The sequence below is a fragment of the Scylla paramamosain genome, unplaced genomic scaffold, assembly GCF_035594125.1.
Source record: "Scylla paramamosain isolate STU-SP2022 unplaced genomic scaffold, ASM3559412v1 Contig89, whole genome shotgun sequence".
In the NCBI taxonomy this organism is placed as follows: domain Eukaryota; kingdom Metazoa; phylum Arthropoda; class Malacostraca; order Decapoda; family Portunidae; genus Scylla; species Scylla paramamosain.
The window spans coordinates 316,833-343,207 of record NW_026973754.1 but is presented as its reverse complement, the minus strand read 5'-3'; the positions used below and the strand labels follow the sequence as shown (position 1 = coordinate 343,207).

Sequence of the window (26,375 nt, the reverse complement as noted above, 5' to 3'; positions counted from 1 at the left end):
TTTATTTATTTTATTTTTTTTTTTTTTGTGGTGTGAAATAGACAGACAGCCGACAAAAAAATGAACACAGCGGTAACATAGATCAGGATGATGATGATGATGACTTGTAGATCTTGAGGAAGAAGAGACTAGCGGCATATCAGCGTCCATGGCTGGAGACAGTTGGGTCTAGGAGGTGGAGTTTGTGGCTTAACTCGCCCGAAAACTCTTATTTAAATATTTATGTGCACAAAATAACTTTTCTTTTTATTATTATTTACAAGCTTTATCACCAAGAAAGTATGGTTTTGTGATGCATAAAGTGAAATCTTGCATGGAACACTGAAAACGAAGCATGAAAAGGAAGAGGCTGATTTGCCCCTCACGTGCGCGCTCCCCATTCCGCCTCGCAGCAATAAGTTTGTATTGTGATTAAGTATTGTTTTCGTCGCTTCTCCTGCATATATTGGATATTTTCTTTGCATACTTCCACGTTCGTGCCTTGAGGCGAGAAAGGCGCTTTTGGAATCGCCTTGATTCCTTGGCATTGAGTGATAATGAGCTGATGCTCAAATACTACTTCCCTAGGCAGTTGCCAGTGGGTCCTTCCAAAACGTCATTGGAGACACTGCAGGTAAGATGATACTGGTGTTGCATGCTTCATTCAGCACAGGGGCTGGCTGTTGTGGAAATTGTCAGGGAGCCCTTTCCCTGACCTCATTACTGGTCTATTCTCTTACATTCTTCGCATATACCTTTAGGTACACAAAACATAACTTTAAGGCGAGGAAGAAGTGACCCTGTTCTTCAGGGGGTTCAGGGGATGGGCGAAGGCCACCCAGAGGTTAACAGTGGTTAGGTTAGTCACCGTACACTTTTATATGAAACATTACCTAATCTAACGTAACCACGGGGGCTAGACCCACCCTTAAGGACACTAATATAAGTTAGTATAACTTCTGGAACACCCCTAAAGGATGGGGACACATCTCCCCCAACCTTATACTATATTTCAGGTTTATCAAGAGGTATATGCGAAAGAATGGAAGAGGATAGACGTGTAATAAGGACAAGAGGGGACTCTAAACAATTACTACTATTTTTTTTTTTTTTTTTTTTTTTTTTTTTTTTTTTTTTTTTTTTTTTACAAATTGCACAATATCCCATTAATAACTTTTGTAGGTGAATAAACTGATGTTCAGTATGGTGAATAATATTTAAGTGTGGCTGACTTTCAAGGGTAAAAGGCATAAAAGTCAATCTACTGCATGCCACGGTTTATAAAGTTGTAATCCAGTGTTAGGAATATGTCAAGATTAGTTCCTAGTGTCAAAATATGTGAATGTATAATCAATAAGGAGGGATGAGGGATGATGCTAACCTTACCAAACGTGCCATCAAGTACACCTGGGTGTACTTGAACGGTGCACTACATATAGAGGGATCATTGAATTTATGTTGCTGATTTTTTTTTTTTTCTTTTTCTTTTTTCTTTTTTTTTTTTTTTTTTTTGCTTACAGCAGAAAGATGTATCTTATTTAAAATAAATAAAATGAAAACTAATGGCTTATAATCTGCTTTCAGGACTTACGCAAGCGTCAGCAGGGTCTTCGAGTGTGTGTGCATTGTGTTGAGTGATAAGTCGGTGCAGGAAATCAAGATGCCTTCAACACACCTTGATCAAAGGAGAACTGCACAGCAGTTCTTCAGGATCAAAAATTTCTTAAGAGTTATTGGGACCATTGATGGTAAGATTAACAATAATATATTTTGTTTAAAATTTATTGCTATTGTTATAATCTATCACTTCATCGGTGTTTACTTTGAGTGAAAGGTATCTCACAGCCTCAAGTTCTTGTTAAGCATTAAAAAGTTTTCATATCTTATGTATATTGTGTGCATATCCAGTGCAGGGATGCTATATATATATATATATATATATATATATATATATATATATATATATATATATATATATATATATATATATATATATTAATGGTAGATATATGTAGCTACTGTGTATCATGATCATCCAATACATTCTTTTGTGTGCACAGGCACCCACATTGCCATCAAGGCCCGAAGAGTGGACGAGGCCCTCTACTTTAACTGGAAAAGCTATCACTCCCTCTGAAAATCCAACTTGTTTGTGATGTGAATGGAGTGATCCTCAGCTACTGCTTCAGATTCCCAGGTATATTGTATTATTGCATTACATGTTTACCCAACCATGTATTTTATTGATTTTCATGTGACTGCAATTGGTTACTGGTATTACATAAGAAAACAGTGTGACAAACCTTGACATTAGTTATAGAAGGAGGCAGTAGACACCTGCCAAAACGATAATTACTCCCAGTGAGGTCTAAAGCACTATTCAGGGTGTGCTGTGAACTTATCATTAAACCCAGCTGTGACCTCACTGAACGTTTCCCTTTGTGTCTCACAACACAAGGAGGCAGTCACAGCCTGCCCTCTAAAGACAACTCTCTTCCTCCACACAAAACTACAAGCACCTAAAAACACACACACCCTTCACTCAAAAATTTCAAAATCATCATGGCGACTCCTACACCAGCCTCCGAGTCCCCATCTGGGGAGGGGACCATAAATGTGCCTAGGTCGGACTGCCTTTCTGTTAACGACCTTAAGTGTCTTGACACCCCCCTCAACGTTCTCTTCATTAACTTCTGCAACATTCGCAGTCTAAGATCTAATTTTCAATCTGTAGAACACCACCTCTCCTCTTCTAAACCTCATCTTCTTTTCCTCCCTGAAAATCAGGTGTCTGAGACAACTGACAGTAGCCCCTTTTCTGTTCCCTCCTACTTTCTCTATCCTCATTTTCGATCCAAAGCTGGATGTTGCCTTTATGTGTGTAATGACTTAACATGCTTTTGTGCCCACGCTCTTGAATCTTCCGAGTTTTCCACCATCTGGCTACGAATACAGAGTCACTCTCAAACTAAATTTATCTGTGCTGTATATCTCTCACCTAACTCCTCTGACTATAAGAAATTCTTTGACTGCTTAACTTCCAAAGTGGAGCACATTCTGACCCTCTTCCCTTTTGCAGAGATCTCCATTCTTGGAGACTTTCATGGACTCTCCCCAATCACTGTTCACCTCAGCCCCCTTGTGTCAGCACTAGAGGCCATCCATACAATTAATACAACAGACCTGCTCATCTCAGCCACTACTGTCAGCACTAGAGGCCATCCATACAAATTAATGCAACAGACTTGTACACCTCAGCCACTACTGTCAGCACTAGAGGCCATCCATACAATTAATGCAACAGACTTGTTCATCTCAGCCACTTCTGTCAGCACTAGAGGCCATCCATACAATTAATGCAACAGACTTGTTCATCTCAGCCACTTCTGTCAGCACTAGAGGCCATCCATACAATTAATGCAACAGACTTGTACACCTCGGCCACTGCTGTCAGCACTAGAGGCCATCCATACAAATTAATGCAACAGACTTGTACACCCCAGCCACTACTGTCAGCACTAGAGGCCATCCATGCAAATTAATGCAACAGACTTGTACACCTCGGCCACTGCTGTCAGCACTAGAGGCCGTACATACAGTTAATGCAGCAGACCTGTTCATCTGAGCCACTTCTGTCAGCATTCCTTATAGTTGTTGTGATACCAGACACACATTTTTCTCAGAGTGATGAAAATCTGGAATTTTCTTGCTAACAGTGTGCCTGAATCTAATTCTGTTGATGGTTTTAGGTACAGTTTGTCCAATTTCTCAGGTGTACATCTGTTTGATTCTTGCTGGTGACATATACGCTGTGCTGCTAGTCAGATTTATTATTTATCTTGGGCTGATGGCACACTTGCCAGGCAGTTAGATAAGCATGTACAGACTTTGGTGTCTTTTTGATAGTGGTGGTGAGCTGACCCTGAACTGGCCCTGAAGGGGTTCTCTCTTGTGAGACCAGCCAGGTAAAAAATATGTTGAAATGTAGCCACATTTACTGTTGTGAAGTATTTACTATTCTTTTCATTTCTTCTCTGTTCACAGGTGCTCTGGAAAATCAATTCAAGGCTAATTATTATTTTTTCTTTATTCATTATCCACAGTTGCCTTGGAAAGTGCATTCCTGGCTGAGTGTGGTGCGTGTGCCTGCTACTCGTGTGGTGGTGCTGCTGCTGCGTGAAGCCTCTGCCGTGGGAACCCACCACAAATAGCTAATGGATTCTGTATGACGGGATCAGCAGCAGACAGAATTGCAGTGATGTATTAACATGCCTAGGTTTGGTCCTAAAGGATTGATTTGATGTTGTATTTACTACTCATTTGTCTGTAGTCTATATAGTTTTACTACTACTGGAGTAGTAGTAAAACTGGGGCTTTTTTTTCTTTTTTTATTCAAAATTTTTGTTGCCCCTGGCCAGTGGCCCTCTTACAGGAGAAAAGTAGTAGTAGTAATATTTATTTTTGTATGTGTTTGTGTCTATTATAGTATACTGCACTGTAGGAAAAGTTTTGTGAGGAACACATGTTAATCTTGACAGTCATTGGTTTGAACCTGAAGCACAACTTTCCAGAAACAAGACCTTGCATTTAGTATACAACAAACTAACTTACCAGCTTCCTGTGTTAGCTTAATTCTATCTTGTTTGTATTCTTAATGCTTTGCTTTCTCATTGAAAAAACATTTTCAAAGGCCATACAGATGATCACCAAAATTCTCATGGGGCATTTTCTTTTTCTCTTGCAAAATCCTTGCATTGTCAGTCATGAAAATGCCCCTGGAAACCATAACAACACCAACTGAGTAAAGATAAAGGTGAAAATAATGATAGTGGTTGTGGCAGTGGTGGTGGTGGTGGTGGTGGTGGTGGTGGCGGCGGCTCTGAGGAGAATTAAGTACTAATATCAGAAGGATGTGGTTTTCATGTTGCAGAAGAAACCAGATGGAAAAAAAGTGTGTGTGTGTGTGTGTGTGTGTGTGTGTGTGTGTGTGTGTGTGTGGGAGAGAGAGAGAGAGAGAGAGAGAGAGAGAGAGAGAGAGAGAGAGAGAGAGAGTGGCTGGGTTAGGGAGAGAGAAGAGAAAGAGGTAAGTGGAGATATGGAGGCAAGGGAGAAGGAAGAAAAAGCAGAGGAGTTATGGGAGAGATGGAAGAAAGGGAGGAGGAGGGAGGGAGGGTAGATGAGCAGTATGTAAGTGAGTGTGAGTGGAGTCAGCATATAAAAGGGAGAGAAATGAATACTCTAAGGAGGGAAGAAATAAAGAATTCATGAAAAGACATTATAGACATATGTAAGGATGAACCAAGGATGTTCTATAGAATGGTAAAATGAAGAATAAGAATGGGTTCAACAAACTGAAAATAAATGGCAAACATGTTGAAGAAGAAGCACAAATTGCAGACGTTTTGAATGACTTCTTTCAGTGTCTTCACTGGAGAGGGAACATTTGGTAGACCGGTGACAGAAGATGTGAGAGTAGAAGAGTGAGTGAGATTGAGGTAACAGTGGATGAGGTAAGAATAATGATGGAAGACTTGGATGTGAGGAAGGCACAGGGACCAGATGGAGTGTCTGATTGGGTGGTGAAGGAATGCAGAGATCAACCTGCACACATGATTTACAAACTCATCATAACTTCATTAAGGGAAGGAGTGGTGCCCAGCATTGGAAAAAAGCATGTATAGTCCCCATATATAAGAGTGGAAGCAAAGAAGAACCATTTAATTATAGACCAGCATCATTAACAAGTGTAGTGGCAAAATTGTGCCAAAGAATAGTGAAGCAAAGATGGAGTGAATATCTGGAAAAGAGAGAAATATTAACAGACAGACAATTCAGATTTAGGAAAGGAAGGTCATGTATAACAAATTTAAGGTGTTTCTACTCCAGTCATAGATATGGTACAAGAAAGAGAGGGATGGGCAGATTGTGTTTATTTTGATAAGGTGCCCCACAGCAGACTGTTGTGGAAATGAGAAATGTCTGGTGGGCTGAGAGGAGCACTCCTACATTGGATCAGTGACTTTCTGAGAGGAAGGGAAATGAGAACAGTGGTCAAAGATAAAAAGTCATCATGGAGAGAGGTAGTTAGTGGTGTTCTGCAGGGTTCAGTACTACCACCAGTCATGTTTGCTACCTGTGTGAATGATGTGATGGAAGGGGTGAATAGTTACATGAGTCTATTTGCTGATGATGCAGAATTGATGGGAAAAGTGGAGAGGACAGAGGATTGTGAAGCTCTACAGTGAGATCTGAATGTGATTTGGGATTGGAGTGACACTTGGAAAATGGAGTTTAACATAAAAAGATGAGGAGTGTTGAAGTTTGGGCATAGTTGTGTGATGCCAGTCTTCAGTTATAAATTGGGTAATGAGGAAATAAAAGTGAAGAGTGAAGAGAAAGACCCTGGAATTACTGTCACTGATAAGTTGTCCTCAGAGGTACATGTAAGAAGAAAGACAGGGGAAACATATAATCTGGTGAGAAACATAAGAACAACATTCAACTACCTGGATGAAGAGAGGATTAGGGATGTAACTGACAATGATAAGACCTAGTTTGAAATATGCAGCAGCGATGTGGTCTCCCAGCACTAAAAGGGACATAAAGAAATTAGAAAGAATACAATGAGCAGCGACAAAGTTGCCTCTGACCCTATCAGACTTATCATATGAAGAGAGACTAAAACTAAACCTACCCACCCTTGGAAGAGAGAAGAGAGAGAGGTGATCTGATGGCCTTATATTGGATTTTGTCAGACTGTGAAAAATTGGACCAGAGTAATTTGGTGGTGAGAGACTTTAGAAGCACGAGAGGGCATGAGAAGATGAAGAAGAAGGGTGTGTGTAGGATGATATTAAGAAAACCATTTGAATCACAAAAACATCCTTGCAAACCCTGACAGCATCCACTAAAACCTGTTAAACTGTCACTAGCCTTATCAAACCATTACTTGATCATGAAAACACCCTTGAAAAACCTGGTAACATCCATTAAAGTCTGTTGAACTATTACTGACCTTATTAAACCATTACTTGAATCATGAAAATGCCCTTGAAAACCCTGATAACATCCACTAAAGCCTTTTAAACTATCATTTCAATCAGGGGAGCTCCAAACACCATTAGAGCCAGTTAATAAAGAAAAGGCACTGAGATATTAGGGACTGCACATTTCAAGCTGTAGCCTTACCTCACATCCTTAACTCCCATAACAGGGCCTTTGTTGGAAGCATCCCCTGTGATATAGTGGACGAGAACCTGGAGCTCTATGACACACTGACAAGGGAGAAGGTTACTTGTCGCTCCAAGGCTAAGCTGGTTGGCCCCATGAACGCCACTGTCTACGTTACTGGAAGAGGGGCATCTGAAGTGACCAAGACAGGAATGTATGTGGACTCCCAGGACAGATTGTACCAGTTCCATACATATGCTGGTGTGTACATATAGTATGCCTGCACATGTATGCATGTGGATCTAGTCTTACCTTATGTGATCAGTGACTTTATCCTGACTATTGGAAATAACTGTATAGGAATTAAGCTTATAATGCCCTGTGTTTTAGTAGTAGATTGTTGTGTTTTTCTTAGTTTTTACATGGTGTCCTCCAAGTTTAGGTACACTTTGGGATTTGATAGTTCAAGTAATTCTAAATTGAAAATACTCTATACACATATGCTGTGTTTTGCTTTATTTTGTGAGAAATTAATGTGTAGCTAAGTTGTGAATTGCAGGAGCTGCTTGCCTGGGTGTGCCTCCGTCTCTTTCCTCCCTCCTTGGCTCATTACGTGGCTCATTACGTACTCGCATGGTGCTGCACAGCATTAAGTGATATTTTTTTGTGTTCAACATATGCAGTCAAATCCTTACAGGAAATAACAAATGACATTAAATTTTTGTATGTGTCTGAAGAAAATGTGCAGGTAACACAGCAATACAGTGGTTATTCAGTGCTGCTTTTTAAAACATACATGGCAGTTCACTGCAAATGTCATCCCCTTTGACAGTCATCATCTTGACATTTAAATGGTAAGCCTTGTCAATCAAGTGACTGCCTAAGTGCATCATTTCGCTCCTTTCATTCCTTATCTGCTCTGCTGCTTCCTCGGTGGGGTGAATCAGCTCCACTCTGTAACATGATTTGTTCTTGTACACCAAGGATTTCATGAGTCCCCAAAGGAAAGAAATCCGTTGGTGTTAGGTGAGGGGATCTTGCTGGCCATTCCTGTGGGCCTCCATGACCTATCCATCATCAGGAAACTGATCCCAGGCAAGCAGCTCCCACAACACACAACTTACATGTTAATTTCTCACAAAATAAAGCAAACAGCGTGTGTGTGTATAGAGTATTTTTGACCCAGGATTACTTGAACTATCATATCCCAAGGTATGTACCTTAATTTATGGGACACCCTGTATTGTTAGTACACACACACACACACACACACACACACACACACACACACACACACACACACTGTGCCGCCCAGCTAATTGGACACATCCACAGCAGCTCTAAGGAGTTACCTAGGTTTTGGTTGTACAGGGGAGCTGAGCTTGAGTCCTGTCTCCATAATAGGGAATTGTGTGATGTGTGAGTGCAGGGGAAGTGAAGTGTAAATTGGGAAGTGGCCGAAAAGGTGATTGGGAGAGTAGTGTACAGGTAAACATTGTCTTACCAGGGAATATTAAGAAGGAAGATGTCAGTGGACATGGCAAATATTTTTGAGGGTTTCAAGGAAGAAGACCTCAGTGTAGCTCATACAAATAAACGAATGTGGAAAATTGAAGAAAATGTCAAAATACAAAAAGAAATACGTAACTTAGCAGTGATAATAAAGACATGAAAGGAAGAGAGAGGGAGGTGGGTGGTGACAATGTAAAAAAGATATCCAGTGATATAATAGAGATGAAGAAGAAGATGGAAAAAGAAAGGAAAACAAAGAACTTAGAGAAGAGGTGACAAAAATAGTGACTTAAACAAGAAGTACTATAAAGAAATCAAGAAACTCAAGGAAGAGAACAAGGTGTTAAAGAAAGCTTTACAAAAGAGAGAGAGAGAGAGAGAGATTAAGGATGGGAAAGTGAAAGGGTAGTGACAGCAGAAGTCAAAAGTTGAAAAGAAGAGAGAGAACAACAACAAAAGGCAGATATGGAAGAGATAATAAGGCAACAGCAACAGGAACACAATAAGGACATGGAAAAGCAAGTGATTAAGATAATAAAGGAAAAAAGTAATCTTGTGAGAGACATGGTACAGAGAAAGATGAATGTGATGGTATTTGAGGCCAAGGAGAACCTACTCATGAAAATAGCTACAGAGAAAAAAAAAAGAGGCAAAAAGGGTTAAGGAGATTATAGCAGAAGTGGCAGAGGAAGGAGAGGAGATAGTTGAACAAATTGAAGAGGTTTACAGGATTGAAAAAGTACAACAAAAATGGAACAAGACCAATGAAAATAAGATTCATGTCACAAACAGCAGCAAAACATGTCTTGCAAAGAACAGGAAAATTGGTAAAGTAGAAGAAATTAAGGAAATGTGGATAAAAATGAGACATGAACAAAGGAGAGAGAAGTAAACTGAAAGAGTTGAGAGTAGAGGCCCAGTCAAAAAACAAGGAGAGAACACAAGAACAAGCGAGGAGATTCATTTTGAAAGTTCTGGACATGAAAGTGAGGAAAAGGTGCCACAAAGATGCCACACAAGATCACCAGGCAGAAGTTTAAAGATTATGTATACTAATATAGATGGTTTGGTGTTGAGCCTATTGGAACTTAAAGAATACCTAAAGAACAATAAATCAGATGTGGTATGTTTAATGGAAAACAAACTAAAACAGGAAATAGAGTTGGGATTTGCAAAGGAAGGTTATAGTGCATGGAGGAGAGATAGAAAAGGAAAGGAAGGAGCAGGAGCAATGATATTGGTAAAAGAGGATATTGTTGTTGATGAAGTTGAATATGGTGATGAAATGGCAGAAACTTTGAGTGTTGTGATTAGGATGAAATGAAGTGAAAAAAAAGGAAAGTTACTGTGATGTACATACCACCGAAAACTAATGCATGGGAGACCAATAGATATAAAACTATAAAACTAGAAACAAGAAATAGCACAGAGGAAATGATAAGAAAAAGTAACAAAGTGCTCTTAGTAGGCAGCTTCAACACTAAAGGAATTAAACTGGAGGAGATGGAAGTGAAAGAAAATGTCAGGTCATGGAGTGAAGAACTTATTTTTTTTATATATTTACTTATTTATTTATTTTTTTATGTAGGAGGGACACCAGCCAAGGGCAACAAAAATCCAGTAAAAGAAAAGCCCACTGAGATGCCAGTCCCCAAATATGGTCAGAAGTGGTAGTCAAGAATTGAAGGATAGGTGTCTTGAAACCTTCCTCTTGAAGGAGTTCAAGTCATAGGAAGGTGGAAATACAGAAGCAGGCAGGCAGTTCCAGAGTTTATCAGAGAAAGGGATGAATGACTGACTGAGAATACTGGTTAACTCTTGCAGTAGAGAGGTGGACAAAGGGGTGAGAGAAAGAAGAGAGTCTTGTGCAGCGAGGCCATGGTAGGAGGGAGACATGCAGTTAGCAAGATCAGAAGAGCAGTTAGCATGAAAATAGTGATAGAAGATAACAAGAGATGCAACATTACAGCAATGAGAAAGAGAATGAAGACAGTTAGTTACAGGAGAGTTGATGAGATGAAGAGCTTTTGATTCTACCCTGTCTAGAAGAGTGGTATGAGTGGAACCCTCCCAGACATGTGAAATATACTCCATACACAGACAGATAAGGCCCTTCCACAGAGTTAGCAGCTGGGGCGGGTGAGAAAAACTGGCGGAGATGTCTCAGAACACTTAACTTCATAAAAGATGATTTAGCTAGAGATGATATGTGAAGTTTCCAGTTTAGATTATAAGTAAAGGACAGACCGAGGATGTTCAGTGTAGAAGAGGGGAACAGTTGAGTGTCAATGAAGAAGAGGGGATAGTTGTCTGGAATGTTGTGTTGAGTTGATAGATGGAGGAATTGAGTTTTTGAGGTATTGAACAATACCAAGTTTGCTCTGCCCCAATCAAAAATTCTAGAGACATCAGAAGTCAGGTGTTCTGTGGCATCCCTGTGTGAACTGTTTACTTTCTGAAGGGTTGGATGTCTACAAAAAGACGTAGAAAAGTGCAGGGTGGTATCATCAACATACCATGCATACCATGATGGTCAATACAATCAGACAGTGGGTGAATGAACCTACAAGATACAGAGAAGAACCATCACAGCTGTACTTAGTTTCTACAAAAATCCCAGAAAGTAGACCAAGTATTCATTGAGTCCACTGGAAAGAAATGATCATGTGACAATAGAAATAGTACCATAGTAGGAAAAAGTGCTGCACAGGAATTAACAATTTAGAATGGGAGACAGAACTATGCTAAGGCAAACTTTGCAGAACCTAATAAAATTTATGGAAAAAAGAACTGGAAAGAGCTATTTAAAGGTGAAGTAGTGCAAGAAAAATATGAGATACATTTGAGCAAGTATAGAGATGGGGTGCAACAGTTTGTGCCAAGTTATAAAGTGAAAATTTGGAAGCATGAATGGTATAATGGCAGGTGAGTAGAAGCAAAAAAGAAAAAGGACAGGGCATGGAGGAAAATTATGAGAAAACTGAACACAAATACTAGGGGAGAATGCAGAAAGGCAAGGAATGAATATGGTATAATAAGAAGAAAAGAAGAAAGAAATTTTGAAAGTGAGATAATAAGAAAATGCAAGGAAGAGCCCAAACTCTTTTACAGTTACATAAATGGGAAAATGAAACAGGGATGACATAAACAAATTAAGAAGAGAAGGAAGAATTTATGAAACTACTGAGATGAGTGACCTAATGAATGAGAGTTTTCAGTCTGCATTTAGAAAGGAAACTGATTTTATGATATTGAAAATAGTATCACAGAATGAGGGAATACAGGAGATACAAGTAAAGGGGCAAGAAATCAAGAAACTGCTGGAAGAGCTGGATTTTAGAAGAGCTATGTGACCAGATCAAGTAACAATCAAGTAACAATCAAGTAACAATCAAGTAATGATAATTACTCCCAGTGAGGTCTAAAGCACTGTTCAGGGGGTGCTGTGAACTTATCATTAAACCCAGCTGTGACCTCACTGAACATCTCCCTTTGTGTCTCACAACACAAGGGGGCAGTCACAGCCTGCCGTCTAAAGACAACTCTCTTCCTCCACACAAAACTACAAGCACCTAATAACACACACATCCTTCCCTCAAAAATTTCAAAATCATCATGGCGACTCCTACACCAGCCTCAGAGTCCCCATCTGGGGAGGGGACCATAAATGTCCTCAGGTCGGACTGCCTTTCTGTCGACAACCCTAAGTGTCTTGACACCCCCCCCCCTCAACTTTTTCTTCTTTAACTTCTGCAACATTCGCAGTCTAAGATCTAATTTTCAATCTGTAGAACACCACCTCTCCTCTTCTAAACCTTATCTTCTTTTCCTCACTGAAACTCAGGTGTCTGAGGCAACTGACAGTAGCCCCTTTTCTGTTCCCTCCTACTTTCTCTATCCTCATTTTCGATCCAAAGCTGGATGTTGCGTTTATGTGCGCAATGACTTAACCTGCTCTCATGCCCACACTCTTGAATCTTCCGAGTTTTCCACCATCTGGCTACGACTACAGAGTCACTCTCAAACTAAATTTGTCTGTGCTGTATACCTTTCACCAAACTACTCTATAAGAAATTCTTTGACTACTTAACTTCCAAAGTGGAGCACATTCTGACCCTCTTCCCTTTTGCAGAGATCTCCATTCTCGGAGACTTCAGTGCTCACCACCAGCTTTGGCTTTCCTCTCCCTTCACTGACCATCTTGGTGAACTAGCCTACGGTTTAGTATCCTCCACGACCTAGAGCAATTGGTGTAGCACCCTACTCGTACTCCTGACCGTCTTGGAGATACGCCCAACATTCTTGACCTTTTCCTGACCTCTAATCCTTCTGCTTATACTGTCACCCTTTCTTCTCCGTTGGGCTCCTCCGATCACAATCTCATATCTGTATCTTGTCCTATTGCTCCAATCCCTCCTCAGGATCCCCCTAAGCGAAGGTGCCTCTGGCGTTTTGCCTCTGCTAGTTGGGGGGACCTGAGGAGGTATTTTGCTGATTTTCCTTGGAATGACTACTGCTTCCGTATCAGAGACCTATCTTTGTGTGCTGAGCGCATAACGGAGGTGATAGAGTCTGGCATGGAGGCGTACATTCCTCACTCTTTTTCTCGACCTAAACCTTCCAAACCTTAGTTTAACACATTGTTCTCGTGTTATACATGATAGAGAGGTGGCCCACAAAAGGTACTTAAGCCTTCCATCACCAGAATCTCATGCACTTTATATTTCTGCCTGGAACCATGCCAAGTCTCTTCTCCAACTAGCCAAAAATTCCTTCATTAACAGAAAGTGTCAAAACCTTTCAAGATCTAACTCCCCTCGTGACTTCTGGCATCTAGCCAAAAAATATCTCCAATAACTTTGCTTCTTCTTCCTTCCCTCCTTTATTTCAACCAGATGGCACCACTGCTATCACATCTGTTTCTAAAGCTGAACTCCTCGCTCAGACCTTTGCTAAAAACTCTACCTTGGACGATTCAGGACTTGTTCCTTCCTCTCTTCCATCCTCTGATTTCTTCATGCTACCTATTAAAATTCTTCGCAATGATGTTTTCCATGCCCTTGCTGGCCTAAACCCTCGGAAGGCTTATGGACCTGATGGGATCCCTCCTTTTGTTCTCCGAAACTGTGCCTCCGTGCTTGCACCTTGCCTAGTCAAACTCTTTCAGCTCTCTCTGTCAACATCTACCTTTCCTTCTTGCTGGAAATTTGCCTACATTCAGCCTGTTCCTAAAAAAGGTGACCGTTCCAATCCCTCAAACTACCGTCCTATTGCTTTAATTTCCTGCCTATCTAAAGTTTTTTAATCTATCCTCAACAGGAAGATTCTTAAACATCTCCCACTTCACAACCTTCCAAACTACCCTCCTACGGCTTCTCTCCTTCTCTCTGTAACTTCATCTCAAGTTTCCTTTCTGACTGTTCTATTGCTGCTGTGGTAGACGGTCACTGTTCTTCTCCTAAATCTATTAAAAGTGCTGTTCCTCAGAGTTCTGTCCTGTCACCCACTCTCTTATTATTCATTAATGATCTTCTAAACCAAACTTCTTGTCCTATCCACTCCTACGCTGATGATACCACCCTGCACTTTTCCACGTCTTTTCATAGACATCCAGCCCTACAGGAGGTAAACATTTTACGCAGGGGAGCCACAGAATGCTTGTCTTCTGATCTTTCTAAAATTTCTGTTTGGGGCAGAGCAAACTTGGTATTGTTCAATGCCTCAAGAACTCAATTCCTCTATTTATCAACTCGACACAACCTTCCAGACAACTATCCCCTCTTCTTCAATGCCACTCAACTGTCCCCCTCTTCTACACTGAACATCCTCGGTCTGTCCTTTACTTATAATCTGAACTGGAAACTTGACATCAAATCTCTAGCTAAAACAGCTTCTATGAAGTTAGGCATTCTGACACGTCTCCGCCAGTTTTTCTCACCCCCCAAGCTGGTAACTCTGTAGAAGGGCCTTATCCGTCCATGTATGGAGTATGCTTCACATGTCTGGGTGAGTTCCACTCATACTGCTCTTCTAGACAGGGTGGAATCAAAAGCTTTTTTGTCTCATCAACTCCTGTCCTCTAATTGACTGTCTTCAGCCTCTCACCACTGCAATGTTGCATCTCTTGTTATTTTCTATCGCTATTTTCATGCTAACTGCTCTTCTGATCTTGCTAACTGCATGCCTCCCCTCCTCCTGCAGCCTCGCTGCACAAGACTTTCTTCTTTCTCTCACCCCTATTCTGTCCACCTCTCTAACACAAGAGTTAACCAGTATTCTCAATCATTCATCCCTTTCTCTGGTAAACTCTGGAACTTCCTGCCTGCTTCTGTATTTCCACCTTCCTATAACTTGAATTCCTTCAAGAGGGAGGTTTCAAGACACTTATCCATCATTTTTTTACTACTGCTTTGACCCTTTTATGGGACTGGCATTTCAGTGTTTTTTTTTTTTATTGGATTTTTGTTGCCCTTTGCCAGTGCCCCTCCTACATAAAAAAAAAAAGGATGGATATTAAAAGAATGCAGAGAACAAATGGAAGACCCCATATGGGATATAATTAACAGCTTGTTGAGAGAAGGAAATGTAGCAAGGGAATGGAAAAAAGCTAACATAGTGCCAGTATACAAAGGGGGAAATAAAATGGAACCATTTAAATACAAACCAGTGTCTTTAACAAGTATTGTAAGCAAGCTTTTTCAAATAGTAATTAAAGACAGATGGGTGCAGTATTTAGAAGATGAAAAGATAATTACAGAAAAGCAATTTGGATTCAGAAAAGGAAGATCCTGTGTCACAAATCTACTGAGCTTCTATACAAAAGTAATAGATGGAGTGCAAGAGAGGGACTGATGGGTTTGTACGGTACACCTGGATCTCTAAAAAGCATTTGATAAAGTTCCCCACAAAAGTCTTATGTGGAAATCAGAGAATGGAGGAGGGCTAAAGGGAGCAACATTAAGATGGATGAAGGATTATTTACAAGGGAGGGAAGTGACAACAGTGATCAGAGACAATAATTCAAGTTAGCGCAAAGTGACAAGTGGGGTACCGCAAGGATCTGTGTTGGCACCTATTATGTTTCAAATATATGTAAATGATATGACAGAGGATCTAAATAGTTATATAAACCTTTTTGTTGATGATGGAAAAATAATGAAAATAATAAAGGATGAAAATGACTGCAAGGAGTTACAAAAGGATATTGACAAGATACATGCATGAAGCCAAAGATGGAAACTAGAATTTAATGCTTTCTAGTATTAAATTCTAAATTCCATGTGTTGGAAATAAGAAAAAGTAAAAAGAGACCTTCATGGAATTACAAAATGGGATGAAAAATAATAAAAAGTAATGAAGAAAAGATTTGGGAGTAATGATTCAGGACACACTATCACCTGAAAGCCACATAAACAGAATATTTGGCTCTATATACAGCTTGTTAAGACATTAGGGTGGTGTTTAACTATTTAGATAAAGAAATTATGAAGAAAATTATAACAAGCATGATACAACCTAAATTAGAACATGTAGTTTAGGCTGCGCATAGAAAAAAAAAAAAGATATACAGAAACTGGAAAGAACACAGAGGATAGCAACAAATTTAGTACTATAATTGAAAGACTTAAGCTATGAAGAAAGACTTGAAGAGATGGGATTACCAACACTACAAGAGAGAAGAGAAAGAGGAGACCTGATTACAATGTACAAATTAGTAATAGTAAACAATATAGAAAGAATAGACAGAAATGACTTGGTACCACAGATGGAGGAAGGAGAGAGACAGATGAGGCAGCATGGGAAGAAAATAAAGAAGAGTGAATCTTAAGCAACATCAAAGAATACTGCTTCTCATATTGAACTATTGAAATCTGGAATGATTTGAAGGAAGAGGTGGTTGTGGTAAACAATGTACACATGTTTAAAGAGAAACTGGATAAATATGGTTATTGAGACAAGGCAAAATGAGCTTTCGTTCGTGCCCTGGACAATACAACTAGGTAGACACGCATACACACACACACACACACACACACACACACACACACACACGATCAGCATGAGTGTTTATGTAGATGCAAGGGACAAAAAAAAACAACAACTGAAGGAGACTTGTCCATGACACCAACCCCTCATTCTAGGCAAACAGCAAAAGAAGTGTGTATGTAGTAGTGCAGTGTGGAGTGGCTAGCGGAGTGACGTGGTGTGTCTCCATGCAGGTATGCGCAATGTGAGTCCTCTCAGGGGGTCCTCTCAGGGCGGCACGCTGTTCACTATTGATGGTGCTGGCTTTGACCCATACAAGGAGCAGACCAAGGTACAGCAACAGTGGTGCTGGCTACTCCTTCACTACCCTGTGTTTCTGTATTGCAATGCCCCTGTGGGAGTGCCATGAGTGATGAGGTGTGATGTTCTTGGCTTTGACTCATACAAGGAGAGAGTGCTGTGAGTAATGAGGTTTATGCTGCAGGTGTTGGTGGGGGGTGCTCAGTGTGCCATCCAGGACATCACTGATGAGCAAATTCGGTGCCTCACTCCAACCCAAGGGAAGGCCTCGGCCGGCTCAGGTCAGTTCACTGTCTTGCTGGTCATCACTGTACAGGGAGTCCTCAGTTTACAGTGATCTCAGTTTCTGCCGTTTTGGGGGTGCGATGCAGGCAGTTCTTCCCCCCCCTTTTTTTTTTTTTACTGATTTATTTCATTATTTTTATTTATTGTATGTCCTTCATGTGTTTTCTTTACAGGTACAGTAGTTATGTTTAAAAAGTCTTGATTAAGTTATTTAGGTTTTTTCAAAGGGGAACAGTGGTAGTTTGAAAGGTTCTAGTGTTAGTTATTTAGGTTCTTCAAGAGGGCACAGTGGTAGTTTGAAAGGCTCTAGTGTAAGTTATTTAGGTTTTTCACGGGGGCGGACTGCTAGTGTAAAAGGCTCTAGTGTAAGTTTTTTTTTTTCAAGTATTTTATAATTCTGATGGTAGATTAAGAAGGGCAGTAGTAATTTAACAGACTCTATTGGAAGTTATTGCGGTTTTCGAGGGTGTTCTGTCATGACTTACTGTAGGTACTTACTACTTAGGCTGGTTCAGACCTACACTCAAAACTAGTTTATGACATGGCATAGGAACTGAACTCCATCTTAACTCAAGGACCTCCTGTATTTTGAAATGCTGTCCATTCATTAGGGTTGTTTTTACAGGCCATAGAGAGGATTGATCAAGTTCTCATTTTTTTTTTTTTTTTTACCAAATGATGCAGAATCTGTTGAAGTATTACTAGAATCATGAAAACACACATGGAAACCCTTATAACTTGTGCTGGAATCTGTTAAATTATCACTAGCCTTGTTTAACTATCAAGAAAATCACAAGTAGTCTTGAAAACCACACTGGAGCCTGCTAAACTATCACTACAATCACACACGCACACACACACACACACACTTCATCCTTTCCATGTACAGGTGAGCACAGGTTACTTGTTGAGCTGTACCAAGGAGAATACTTTGAGTCCAACTTCCTGGAGGAGACAAGCTGGGCAGCCCTGTCTCCCTCCCATGCTGGCTACAAGGCTTTTGTCCCTCAAGATGCTGAGCTCAAGTTTCCCATTGAGGTGACCCGGGATACTGTGGGCACTCTGAAAGGTGGGACTCCTGCTTATGTGTGTTATAGTGATAGAGGAAGTGTGTGTCTGTGTTCCCTTATGACTCAATGCAAGATAAGTGATGTATTAGTTCTTCCTGATGGTATTGTGTGCATTTGAGTTAGTGTGTGTCCCCTGCATTCTCTCAGAACTCAGTGCAAGTCTTGTTTTGCCTGTAAGAAAGATAATATATTTAATCTTCATGATGATGAAGAAGAAATATAAAAGTGACACACACACACACATAGACACACACACATACAGACATTCAACCATAATATTTTCAGTTCTTTTTAATGCTGAAGAAGGGATACAAAGGTAATACACAGACATACAAGCATAATATTTTCAGTTCTTTTTAATGGTGAAGAAGGAATGCAGAGGTGACACAGACATGCAACCATAATATTTTCAGTTCTTTTTAATGGTAAAGAAAGAATACAAAGGTGATGCACCGACATACAAGCATAATATTTTTAGTTCTTTCTAATGCTTAAAAAGGAATACAAAGGTGACACTCAAACATACAACCCCATGATCTTCCTGCACAGGGTACCTACATCCACCACATGATGGGACCTACTCTCTATCAGTTCAGGTTGGTGAGCGGATGCTTGTGATGCTGGCAGCCAATGGAGATTCAGACAGCGAAGTAAGACAGACAGAAACACTACTTATTCCATGTCTTGATGAGTTTTTTCACATTGCTTGTCTTTATTTTGCGAAGTTTTAAGAAGAAAAAATAAAAATGTAATCTTTTTTTTTCTTTGTATAAGTGATTGACATGATTTATTTTGTTGCTCATTTGCATTTTGAGAAGCTGGGAAGCTTCTGAGAAAAGTAGAAATATAAGCTTTATTATTATTATTTTTTTTTGTGTATGTAAATGATACACATGATTTATTTGATTTAATCTATACATGGCCTCCCTATCTGTATGTATGTGTGTGTGTGTGTGTGTGTGTGTGTGTGTGTGTGTGTGTGTGTGTGTGTGTGTCTAGTGTTTTACTTCCACAGTTTGAAGTTATGCAGTGGCAAGAATTTGAACTTAAGAAGGGAACACCTGCTTATTTAGAGATACGGTTCCAGACTAGAGGTTGTTATTGTTACTATTATTATCATTACTATTATTATTATTATTATTATTGTTGTTGTTGTTGTTGTTGTTGTTGTTGTTGTTGTTGTTGTTGTTGTTGTTGTTGTTGTTCACATTCTGTGCATCTTTTTTTCAGCTATACCAGAATTTTTTTTTTTCTTATGTAGGAAGGACACTGGCCAAGGGCAACAAAAATCCAATAAAAAAATATGCCCACTGAAGTGGGCCTATTTTCCCATAAAAGGGTCAAAGCAATGGGCAAAAACTGATGAATAAGTGTCTTGAAACCTCCATCTTGAAGGAATTCAAGTCATAGGAAGGTGGAAATACAGAAGCAGGCAGGGAGTTCCAGAGTTTACCAGAGAAAGGGATGAATGATTGAAAATACTGGTTAACTCTTGCATTAGAGAGGTGGACAGAATAGGGGTGAGAGAAAGAAGAAAGTCTTGTGCAGTGAGACTGCGGGAGGAGGGGAGGCATGCAGTTAGCAAGTTCAGAAGAGCAGTTAGCACGAAAATAGCAGTAGAAGACAGTTAGATATGCAACATTGTGGTGGTGAGAGAAAGGCTGAAGACCGTCAGTTAGAGGAGAGGAGTTGATGAGACAAAAAGCTTTTGATTCCACCCTGTCTAGAAGAGCAGTATGAGTGGAACCCACAACGACATGTGAAGCATACTCCATACATGGACGGATAAGGCCCTTGTACAGAGTTACCAGCTTGGGGGGTGAGAAAAACTGGTGGAGATGTCTCAGAACGCCTAACTTCATAGAACCTGTTTTAGCTAGAGATGAGATGTGAAGTTTCCAGTTCAGATTATAAGTAAAGGACAGACCCACGCTCTTGAATCTTCTGAGTTTTCCACCATCTGGCTACGACTACAGAGTCACTCTCAAACTAAATTTATCTGTGCTGTATACCTCTCACCTAACTCCTCTGACTAAAACAAATTCTTTGACTACTTAACTTCCAAAGTGGAGCACATTCTGACCCTCTTCCCTTTTGCAGAGATCTCCATTCTTGGAGACTTCAGTGTTCACCACCAGCTTTGGCTTTCCTCTCCCTTCACTGACCATCCTGGTGAACTAGCCTACAACTTTGCTATCCTCCATGATCTAGAGCAATTGGTGCAACACCCTACTGGTATTCCTGACCGTCTTAGAGATATGCCCAACATTCTTGACCTTTTCCTGACCTCAAATCCTACTGCTTATGGTGTCACCCTTTCTTCTCCGTTGGGCTCCTCCGATCACAATCTCATATCTTTGTCTTGTCCTATCATTCCAATCTCTCCTCAGGATCCCCCTAAGCGAAGGTGCCTCTGGCATTTTGCCTCTGCTAGTTGGGGGGACCTGAGGAGGTTTTTTGCTGATTTTCCTTGGAATGACTACTGCTTCCGTGTCAGAGACCCGTCTTTGTGTGACGAGCACATAACAGAGGTGATAGTGTCTGGCATGGAGGCGTACATTCCTCACTCTTTTTCTCATCCTAAACCTTCTAAACCTTGGTTTAACACAGCTTGTTCTTGTGCTATACATGATAGAGAGGTGGCCCACAAAGGTACTTAAGCCATCACCAGAATCTCATGCACTTTATATTTCTGCCTGGAACCATGCCAAGTCTGTTCTCCAACTAGTCAAAAACTCCTTCATTAACAGAAAATGTCAAAACCTTTCAAGATCTAACTCCCCTCGTGACTTCTGGCATCTAGCCAAAAATATCTCCAATAACTTTGCTTCTTCCTCTTTCCCTCCTCTATTTCAACCAGAGGGCACCACTGCTATCACATCTATTTCTAAAGCTGAACTCTTCACTCAAACCTTTGCTAGAAACTTTACCTTGGATGATTCTGGGCTTGTTCCTCCCTCTCCTCCACCCTCTGACTACTTCATGCCACCTATTGAAATTCTTTGCAATGATGTTTATGGAGCTGATGGTCTCCCTCCTATTGTTCTCCGAAACTGTGCCTCCGTGCTTGCACCTTGCCTAGTCAAACTCTTTCAGCTCTGTCTGTCAACATCTACCTTTCCTTCTTGCTGGAAGTTTGCCTACATTCAACCTGTTCCTAAAAAGGGTGACCGTTCTAATCCCTCAAACTACCGTCCTATTGCTTTACTTTCCTGCCTATCTAAAGTTTTTGAATTTATCCTCAACAGGAAGATTCTTAAACATCTATCACTTCACAACCTTTTATCTGATCGCCAGTATGGGTTCCGTCAAGGCCACTCTACTGGTGAACTTCTGGCTTTCCTTACTGAGTCATGGTCATCCTCTTTTAGAGATTTTGGTGAAACTTTTGCTGTTGCCTTGGGCATATCAAAAGCTTTTGATAGAGTCTGGCACAAAGCTTTGATTTCCCAACTACCCTCCTACGGTTTCTATTTTTCTCTCTGTAACTTCATCTCAAGTTTCCTTTCTGATCGTTCTATTGCTGCTGTGGTAGACGGTCACTGTCCTTCTTCTAAATCTATTAACAGTGGTGTTCCTCAGGGTTCTGTCCTGTCACCCACTCTCTTCTTATTATTCATTAATGATATAATCCAAACTTCTTGTCCTATCCACTCCTACGCTGATGATACCACCCTGCACTTTTCCACATCTTTTCATAGACGTCTAACCCTTCAGGAGGTAAACATATCACGCAGGGAAGCCACAGAACGCCTGACTTCTGATCTTTCTAAAATTTCTGATTGGGGCAGAGCAAACTTGGTATTGTTCAATGCCTCAAAAACTCAATTCCTCCATCTATCAACTCGACACAACCTTCCAGACAACTATTCCCTCTTCTTCAATGACACTCAACTGTCCCCCTCTTCTACACTGAACATCCTCGGTCTGTCCTTTACTTATAATCTGAACTGGAAACTTCACATCTCATCTCTAGCTAAAACAGCTTCTATGAAGTTAGGTGTTCTGAGACGTCTCCGCCAATTTTTCTCACCCCCCCAGCTGCTAACTCTGTACAAGGGCCTTATCCGTCCATGTATGGAGTATGCTTCACATGTCTCGGGGGGTTCCACTCATACTGCTCTTCTAGACAGGGTGGAATCAAAAGCTTTTCGTCTCATCAACTCCTCTCCTCTAACTGACTGTCTTCAGCCTCTCTCTCACCGCCGCAATGTTGCATATCTAACTGTCTTCTACCACTATTTTCATGCTAACTGCTCTTTTGATCTTGCTAACTGCATGCCTCCCCTCCTTCCGCGGCCTCGCTGCACAAGACTTTCTTCTTTCTCTCACCCCTATTCTGTCCACCTCTCTAACGCAAGAGTTAACCAGTATTCTCAATCATTCATCCCTTTCTCTGGTAAACTCTGGAACTCCCTGCCTGCTTCTGTATTTCCACCTTCCTATGACTTGAATTCCTTCAAGAGGGAGGTTTCAAGACACTTATCCACCAATTTTTGACCACTGCTTTGACCCGTTTATGGGACTGGCATCTCAGTGGGCATTTTTTTTTATTAGATTTTTGTTGCCCTTGGCCAGTATCCTTCCTACATAAAAAAAAAAAAAACCTATAGATATGTGAGTAGTAGTAGTAGTAGTAGTAGTAGTAGTAGTAGTAGTAGTAGTAGTAGTAGTTGTTGTTGTTGTTGTTGTTGTTGTTGTTGTTGTTGTTGTTGTTGTCATCATTGTTGCTTACTGACACAAGTAATACAAAAGTTACGAGTACAATATCATTTTTTTTTGTCCAGCTGAAATAGAAATTAAAATAATCTCTTGTGGATGTGTAATAGCAGAGTCAAACCAGGCATAACACACACACACACACACACACACACACACACACACACACACACACACACACACACACACACACACACACACACACACACAGACACACACACACACACACACACACATGGAGCATTCATGGCTTTAAAGATGAATATGACAAATTAACTTTAAAAGACAGAACATTACAAGGTTGACTCAATCATATAAAATTGTAATTAGTTAAGAACAACACACACACACACACACACACACACACACACACACACACACACACACACACACACACACACACACACACACACACACACACACACACACACACACACTTTTTTGTATATTCTAAGCAAGATATATACATGAGAGACACAGATGGAGAACAAAACTACTAACATTACTTTCTCTTACACACTTTTTATATTCTCAGCAAGGTACAGCAGAGAGAGAGAGAGAAAGAGAGAGAGAGAGAGAGAGAGAGAGAGAGAGAGAGAGAGAGAGAGAGGAGAGAGAGAGAGAGAGAGAGAGAGAGAGAGAGAGAGAGAGTAACATAACTAAAGCCACATTCTCATATACACTTCTGTGATTTAAGTAAAACATGTTTATGAGAGAGAGAGAGAGAGAGAGAGAGAGAGAGAGAGAGAGAGAGAGAGAGAGAGAGAGAGAGAGAGAGAGAGAGAGAGAGAGAGAGAAAGCCAGAAATATAATCAACACGACACTCTGTCCTCAGGTTTGCTTTGCTGTGAGGGGCAACATGCAGGGCTCCATGTCAGTCCAGTACCTGGTGAGGGACAAGGAGGGCAATGAGGAGGAGGAGACTGTGCTACTGGAGCGTTCTTTTCCAGCCAACCGGTAGGATGTTAGAATGAAAAGTGTTCTGTGTAGCTCTGTCCATGCTGAGTGTTCTGTAGCATGAAGAAAAGGAATACAAGAGTGAGGAGGTAAAGGTATCAGTTGATGAAGATATCATATCTGCTTCCTTCTTCTTGTCTTTTTAACCATTAATATATGGTGATTGTCCATGAATGACTGTATCGTGGGACGATGATCATTCTGGAAATCATGAGAAATCATGATTTTTCATGCCACACGTTTGTATTTTCCTCCTGCTTACTCAAATCGGAAGGCTGTTGTAAGTATCTAGCAACTCTCTTCACTAGCTGAGTTGCCGCTGTGACTATTTCAGTTTGGTCTCACTAAGCTTTTTTCCCTCCTGGAGATAACATCTGGTAACTCCCATGACACTGAGGGTGGAACACACCCACTGAGTGAAGGGAGCAATGTGGATAGTGACCTAAACATGTCATCTGGGAGTGATGCGGATATTACTAATGAGAGTGAAGACAGTTTATGTTTACAGTAAAATCCCTCTCATCTGGCATTCAAGTATCTGGCAGCTTCAAGTATCCGGCACATTTTTCCCCGAGCCTTAAAATCAATAAAAAATCAATGTGTACTCATAAAATCGATTAAAGTTCCCACGCGAGGCATACTTTGTCCCCTCGCCACCAGAGCGCACTGCTTTGCGCCACCCACGGCCCACTGCACTGTGTTTATTCAGTGGCTCAGTCCCGCGTGTGCACTGTTTATCGCCTGACACCTTCATCATGCCTAAAGTTGTAGAAAAGAGTAAGCGTGTTGTGCTCACACTTAAGCAGCTGATCAGATCAGCTGCTGATTAAGATCAGCTGATCTTTGTTATGGTAAGATGCGTGAGTGTAGGGTGGTGATAGTGGATATAATTTCACTTCTATTCAAGTATCCGGCAATATTCAAGTATCCGGCATGTCGGTGGTCCCGTTGATGCCAGATAAGAGGGATTTTACTGCACTAGCCAAGTAAAAAAAATTTACAAGCTACCTTTGTGTATGAGAGAGAGAGAGAGAGAGAGAGAGAGAGAGAGAGAGTGAGAAGAGAGAGAGAGAGGAGAGAGAGGGATGGGTTGGAGGAAAAGGGGAGGGCTTATCAAGTGATGTTTGACATGACAAGCCTAGTCTCTGTACACCTTATAGCTGAGAATTCCAATTGCATGTGCGCACACACACGTGTGTGTGTGTGCGTGTGATAAGACCCTCTCGTATCACTCACGCTATTTATTTGAAATTGGAGATGGAGGAAGGGTAAAAAGGCACCACTTCCCTCCTCTGACAGTCACAGTGGACCTCTGTGGCCACCTCTCAAACTTCCATCTCTCTCTCTCTCTCTCTCTCTCTCTCTCTCTCTCTCTCTCTCTCTCTCTCTCTCTCTCTCTCTCTCTCTCTCTCTCTCTCTCTCTCTCTCTCTCTCTCTCTCTCTCTCATTGGAAGTACAATTTTTCAACCCAAATGAAATGCCCAAAAGGAGAGAGAGAGAGAGAGAGAGAGAGAGAGAGAGAGAGAGAGAGAGAGAGAGAGAGAGAGAGAGAGAGAATTTGCGCAATGTTATCGCACTTCAAGTTATTTCTGCTCGGCGGGTTACACCGCGCGTCAGGGAAGGAACTTTTGATATGCTTTAACTTTACTTTCAAGGGTCATAGTGTGATGGAAAGTACATCATTGCATTCAGAATTACAAAGAGAAATTAATTTTTAAAATAAAATTATCTTCTGGCATTTTCTAAGTTTGCCATATTTACCCAGAGATGGAGATGGAAATTAACTTAAGGGGTTAAAGTTTCTATACAACTTGCTTCTATTGAACATGCAATGTGATATTAAAGGAAAGAAAACAGAAGGTAAAACAGGTCAATAAAAGAGATAAAAGATAGGAAAAAAGTGCCTTATTTTGTTTTTTTGATCTTCAGGTGTTTTTTTCCCACAAATGATGGTTACACCTCACTTCTACACTGCAGATCAATAGTTACACCTTTCTCTTCTTTTATAGAGCAAATAGTCTTCCAGCATGACCTCACCAACAAGCAGTTTAACCTTTCCCTGCAAAGAATAACACCTGTACACACCTTCCTCCTCCACATTATACAATACCTAGCCAGCTTCTCTCTCAGTCTATCCATCTACCATCCATCCCACATGGGTTGGACCAGATGAAGCTCCACACACTCAACATGCCCTGCCAACCACTGGTGGAAAGAGACAGTCTTGTGGACCACCTTATTACATCCCAGGAGCTTCAGCATAGCACAGCTGGCCATGTACATCCATAGCAAGGCCTGGCACCATACATTGGATAAGTACTTTTGAATCATGTAATAATAAAACCAAAAAACTTTTATAGGAGTTAAAAACAAGTATTACTGTTTTCATTCTGTTCA

At 40.7% G+C, this 26,375-nt stretch overlaps 1 protein-coding gene across 3 annotated transcripts; it reads left to right on the top strand.

Annotated features, from left to right (window-relative positions):
* The first annotated feature begins 1,125 nt into the window (after positions 1-1,125).
* LOC135098876 (fibrocystin-L-like) lies at positions 1,126-26,285 on the top strand. Of its 3 annotated transcripts, XM_064001281.1 has the most exons (11): positions 1,126-1,727; positions 2,040-2,176; positions 4,083-4,255; positions 7,193-7,410; positions 16,881-16,978; positions 17,132-17,228; positions 18,122-18,301; positions 18,852-18,952; positions 19,318-19,396; positions 23,857-23,978; positions 26,148-26,285. In XM_064001281.1, exons 3-10 carry the CDS (start codon positions 4,248-4,250, stop codon positions 23,931-23,933), a joined length of 858 nt encoding a protein of 285 aa, XP_063857351.1. In that variant the 5' UTR covers positions 1,126-1,727; positions 2,040-2,176; positions 4,083-4,247; the 3' UTR covers positions 23,934-23,978; positions 26,148-26,285. The 3 variants fall into 3 exon arrangements, 2 of the variants coding, with proteins under 2 accessions (XP_063857351.1, XP_063857352.1); XM_064001282.1 differs by lacking the exon at positions 19,318-19,396 and having other exon boundaries at positions 1,525-1,727; XR_010267467.1 differs by lacking the exon at positions 26,148-26,285 and having other exon boundaries at positions 1,528-1,727; positions 19,302-19,396; positions 23,857-23,926.
* The last annotated feature ends 90 nt before the right edge of the window (positions 26,286-26,375 follow it).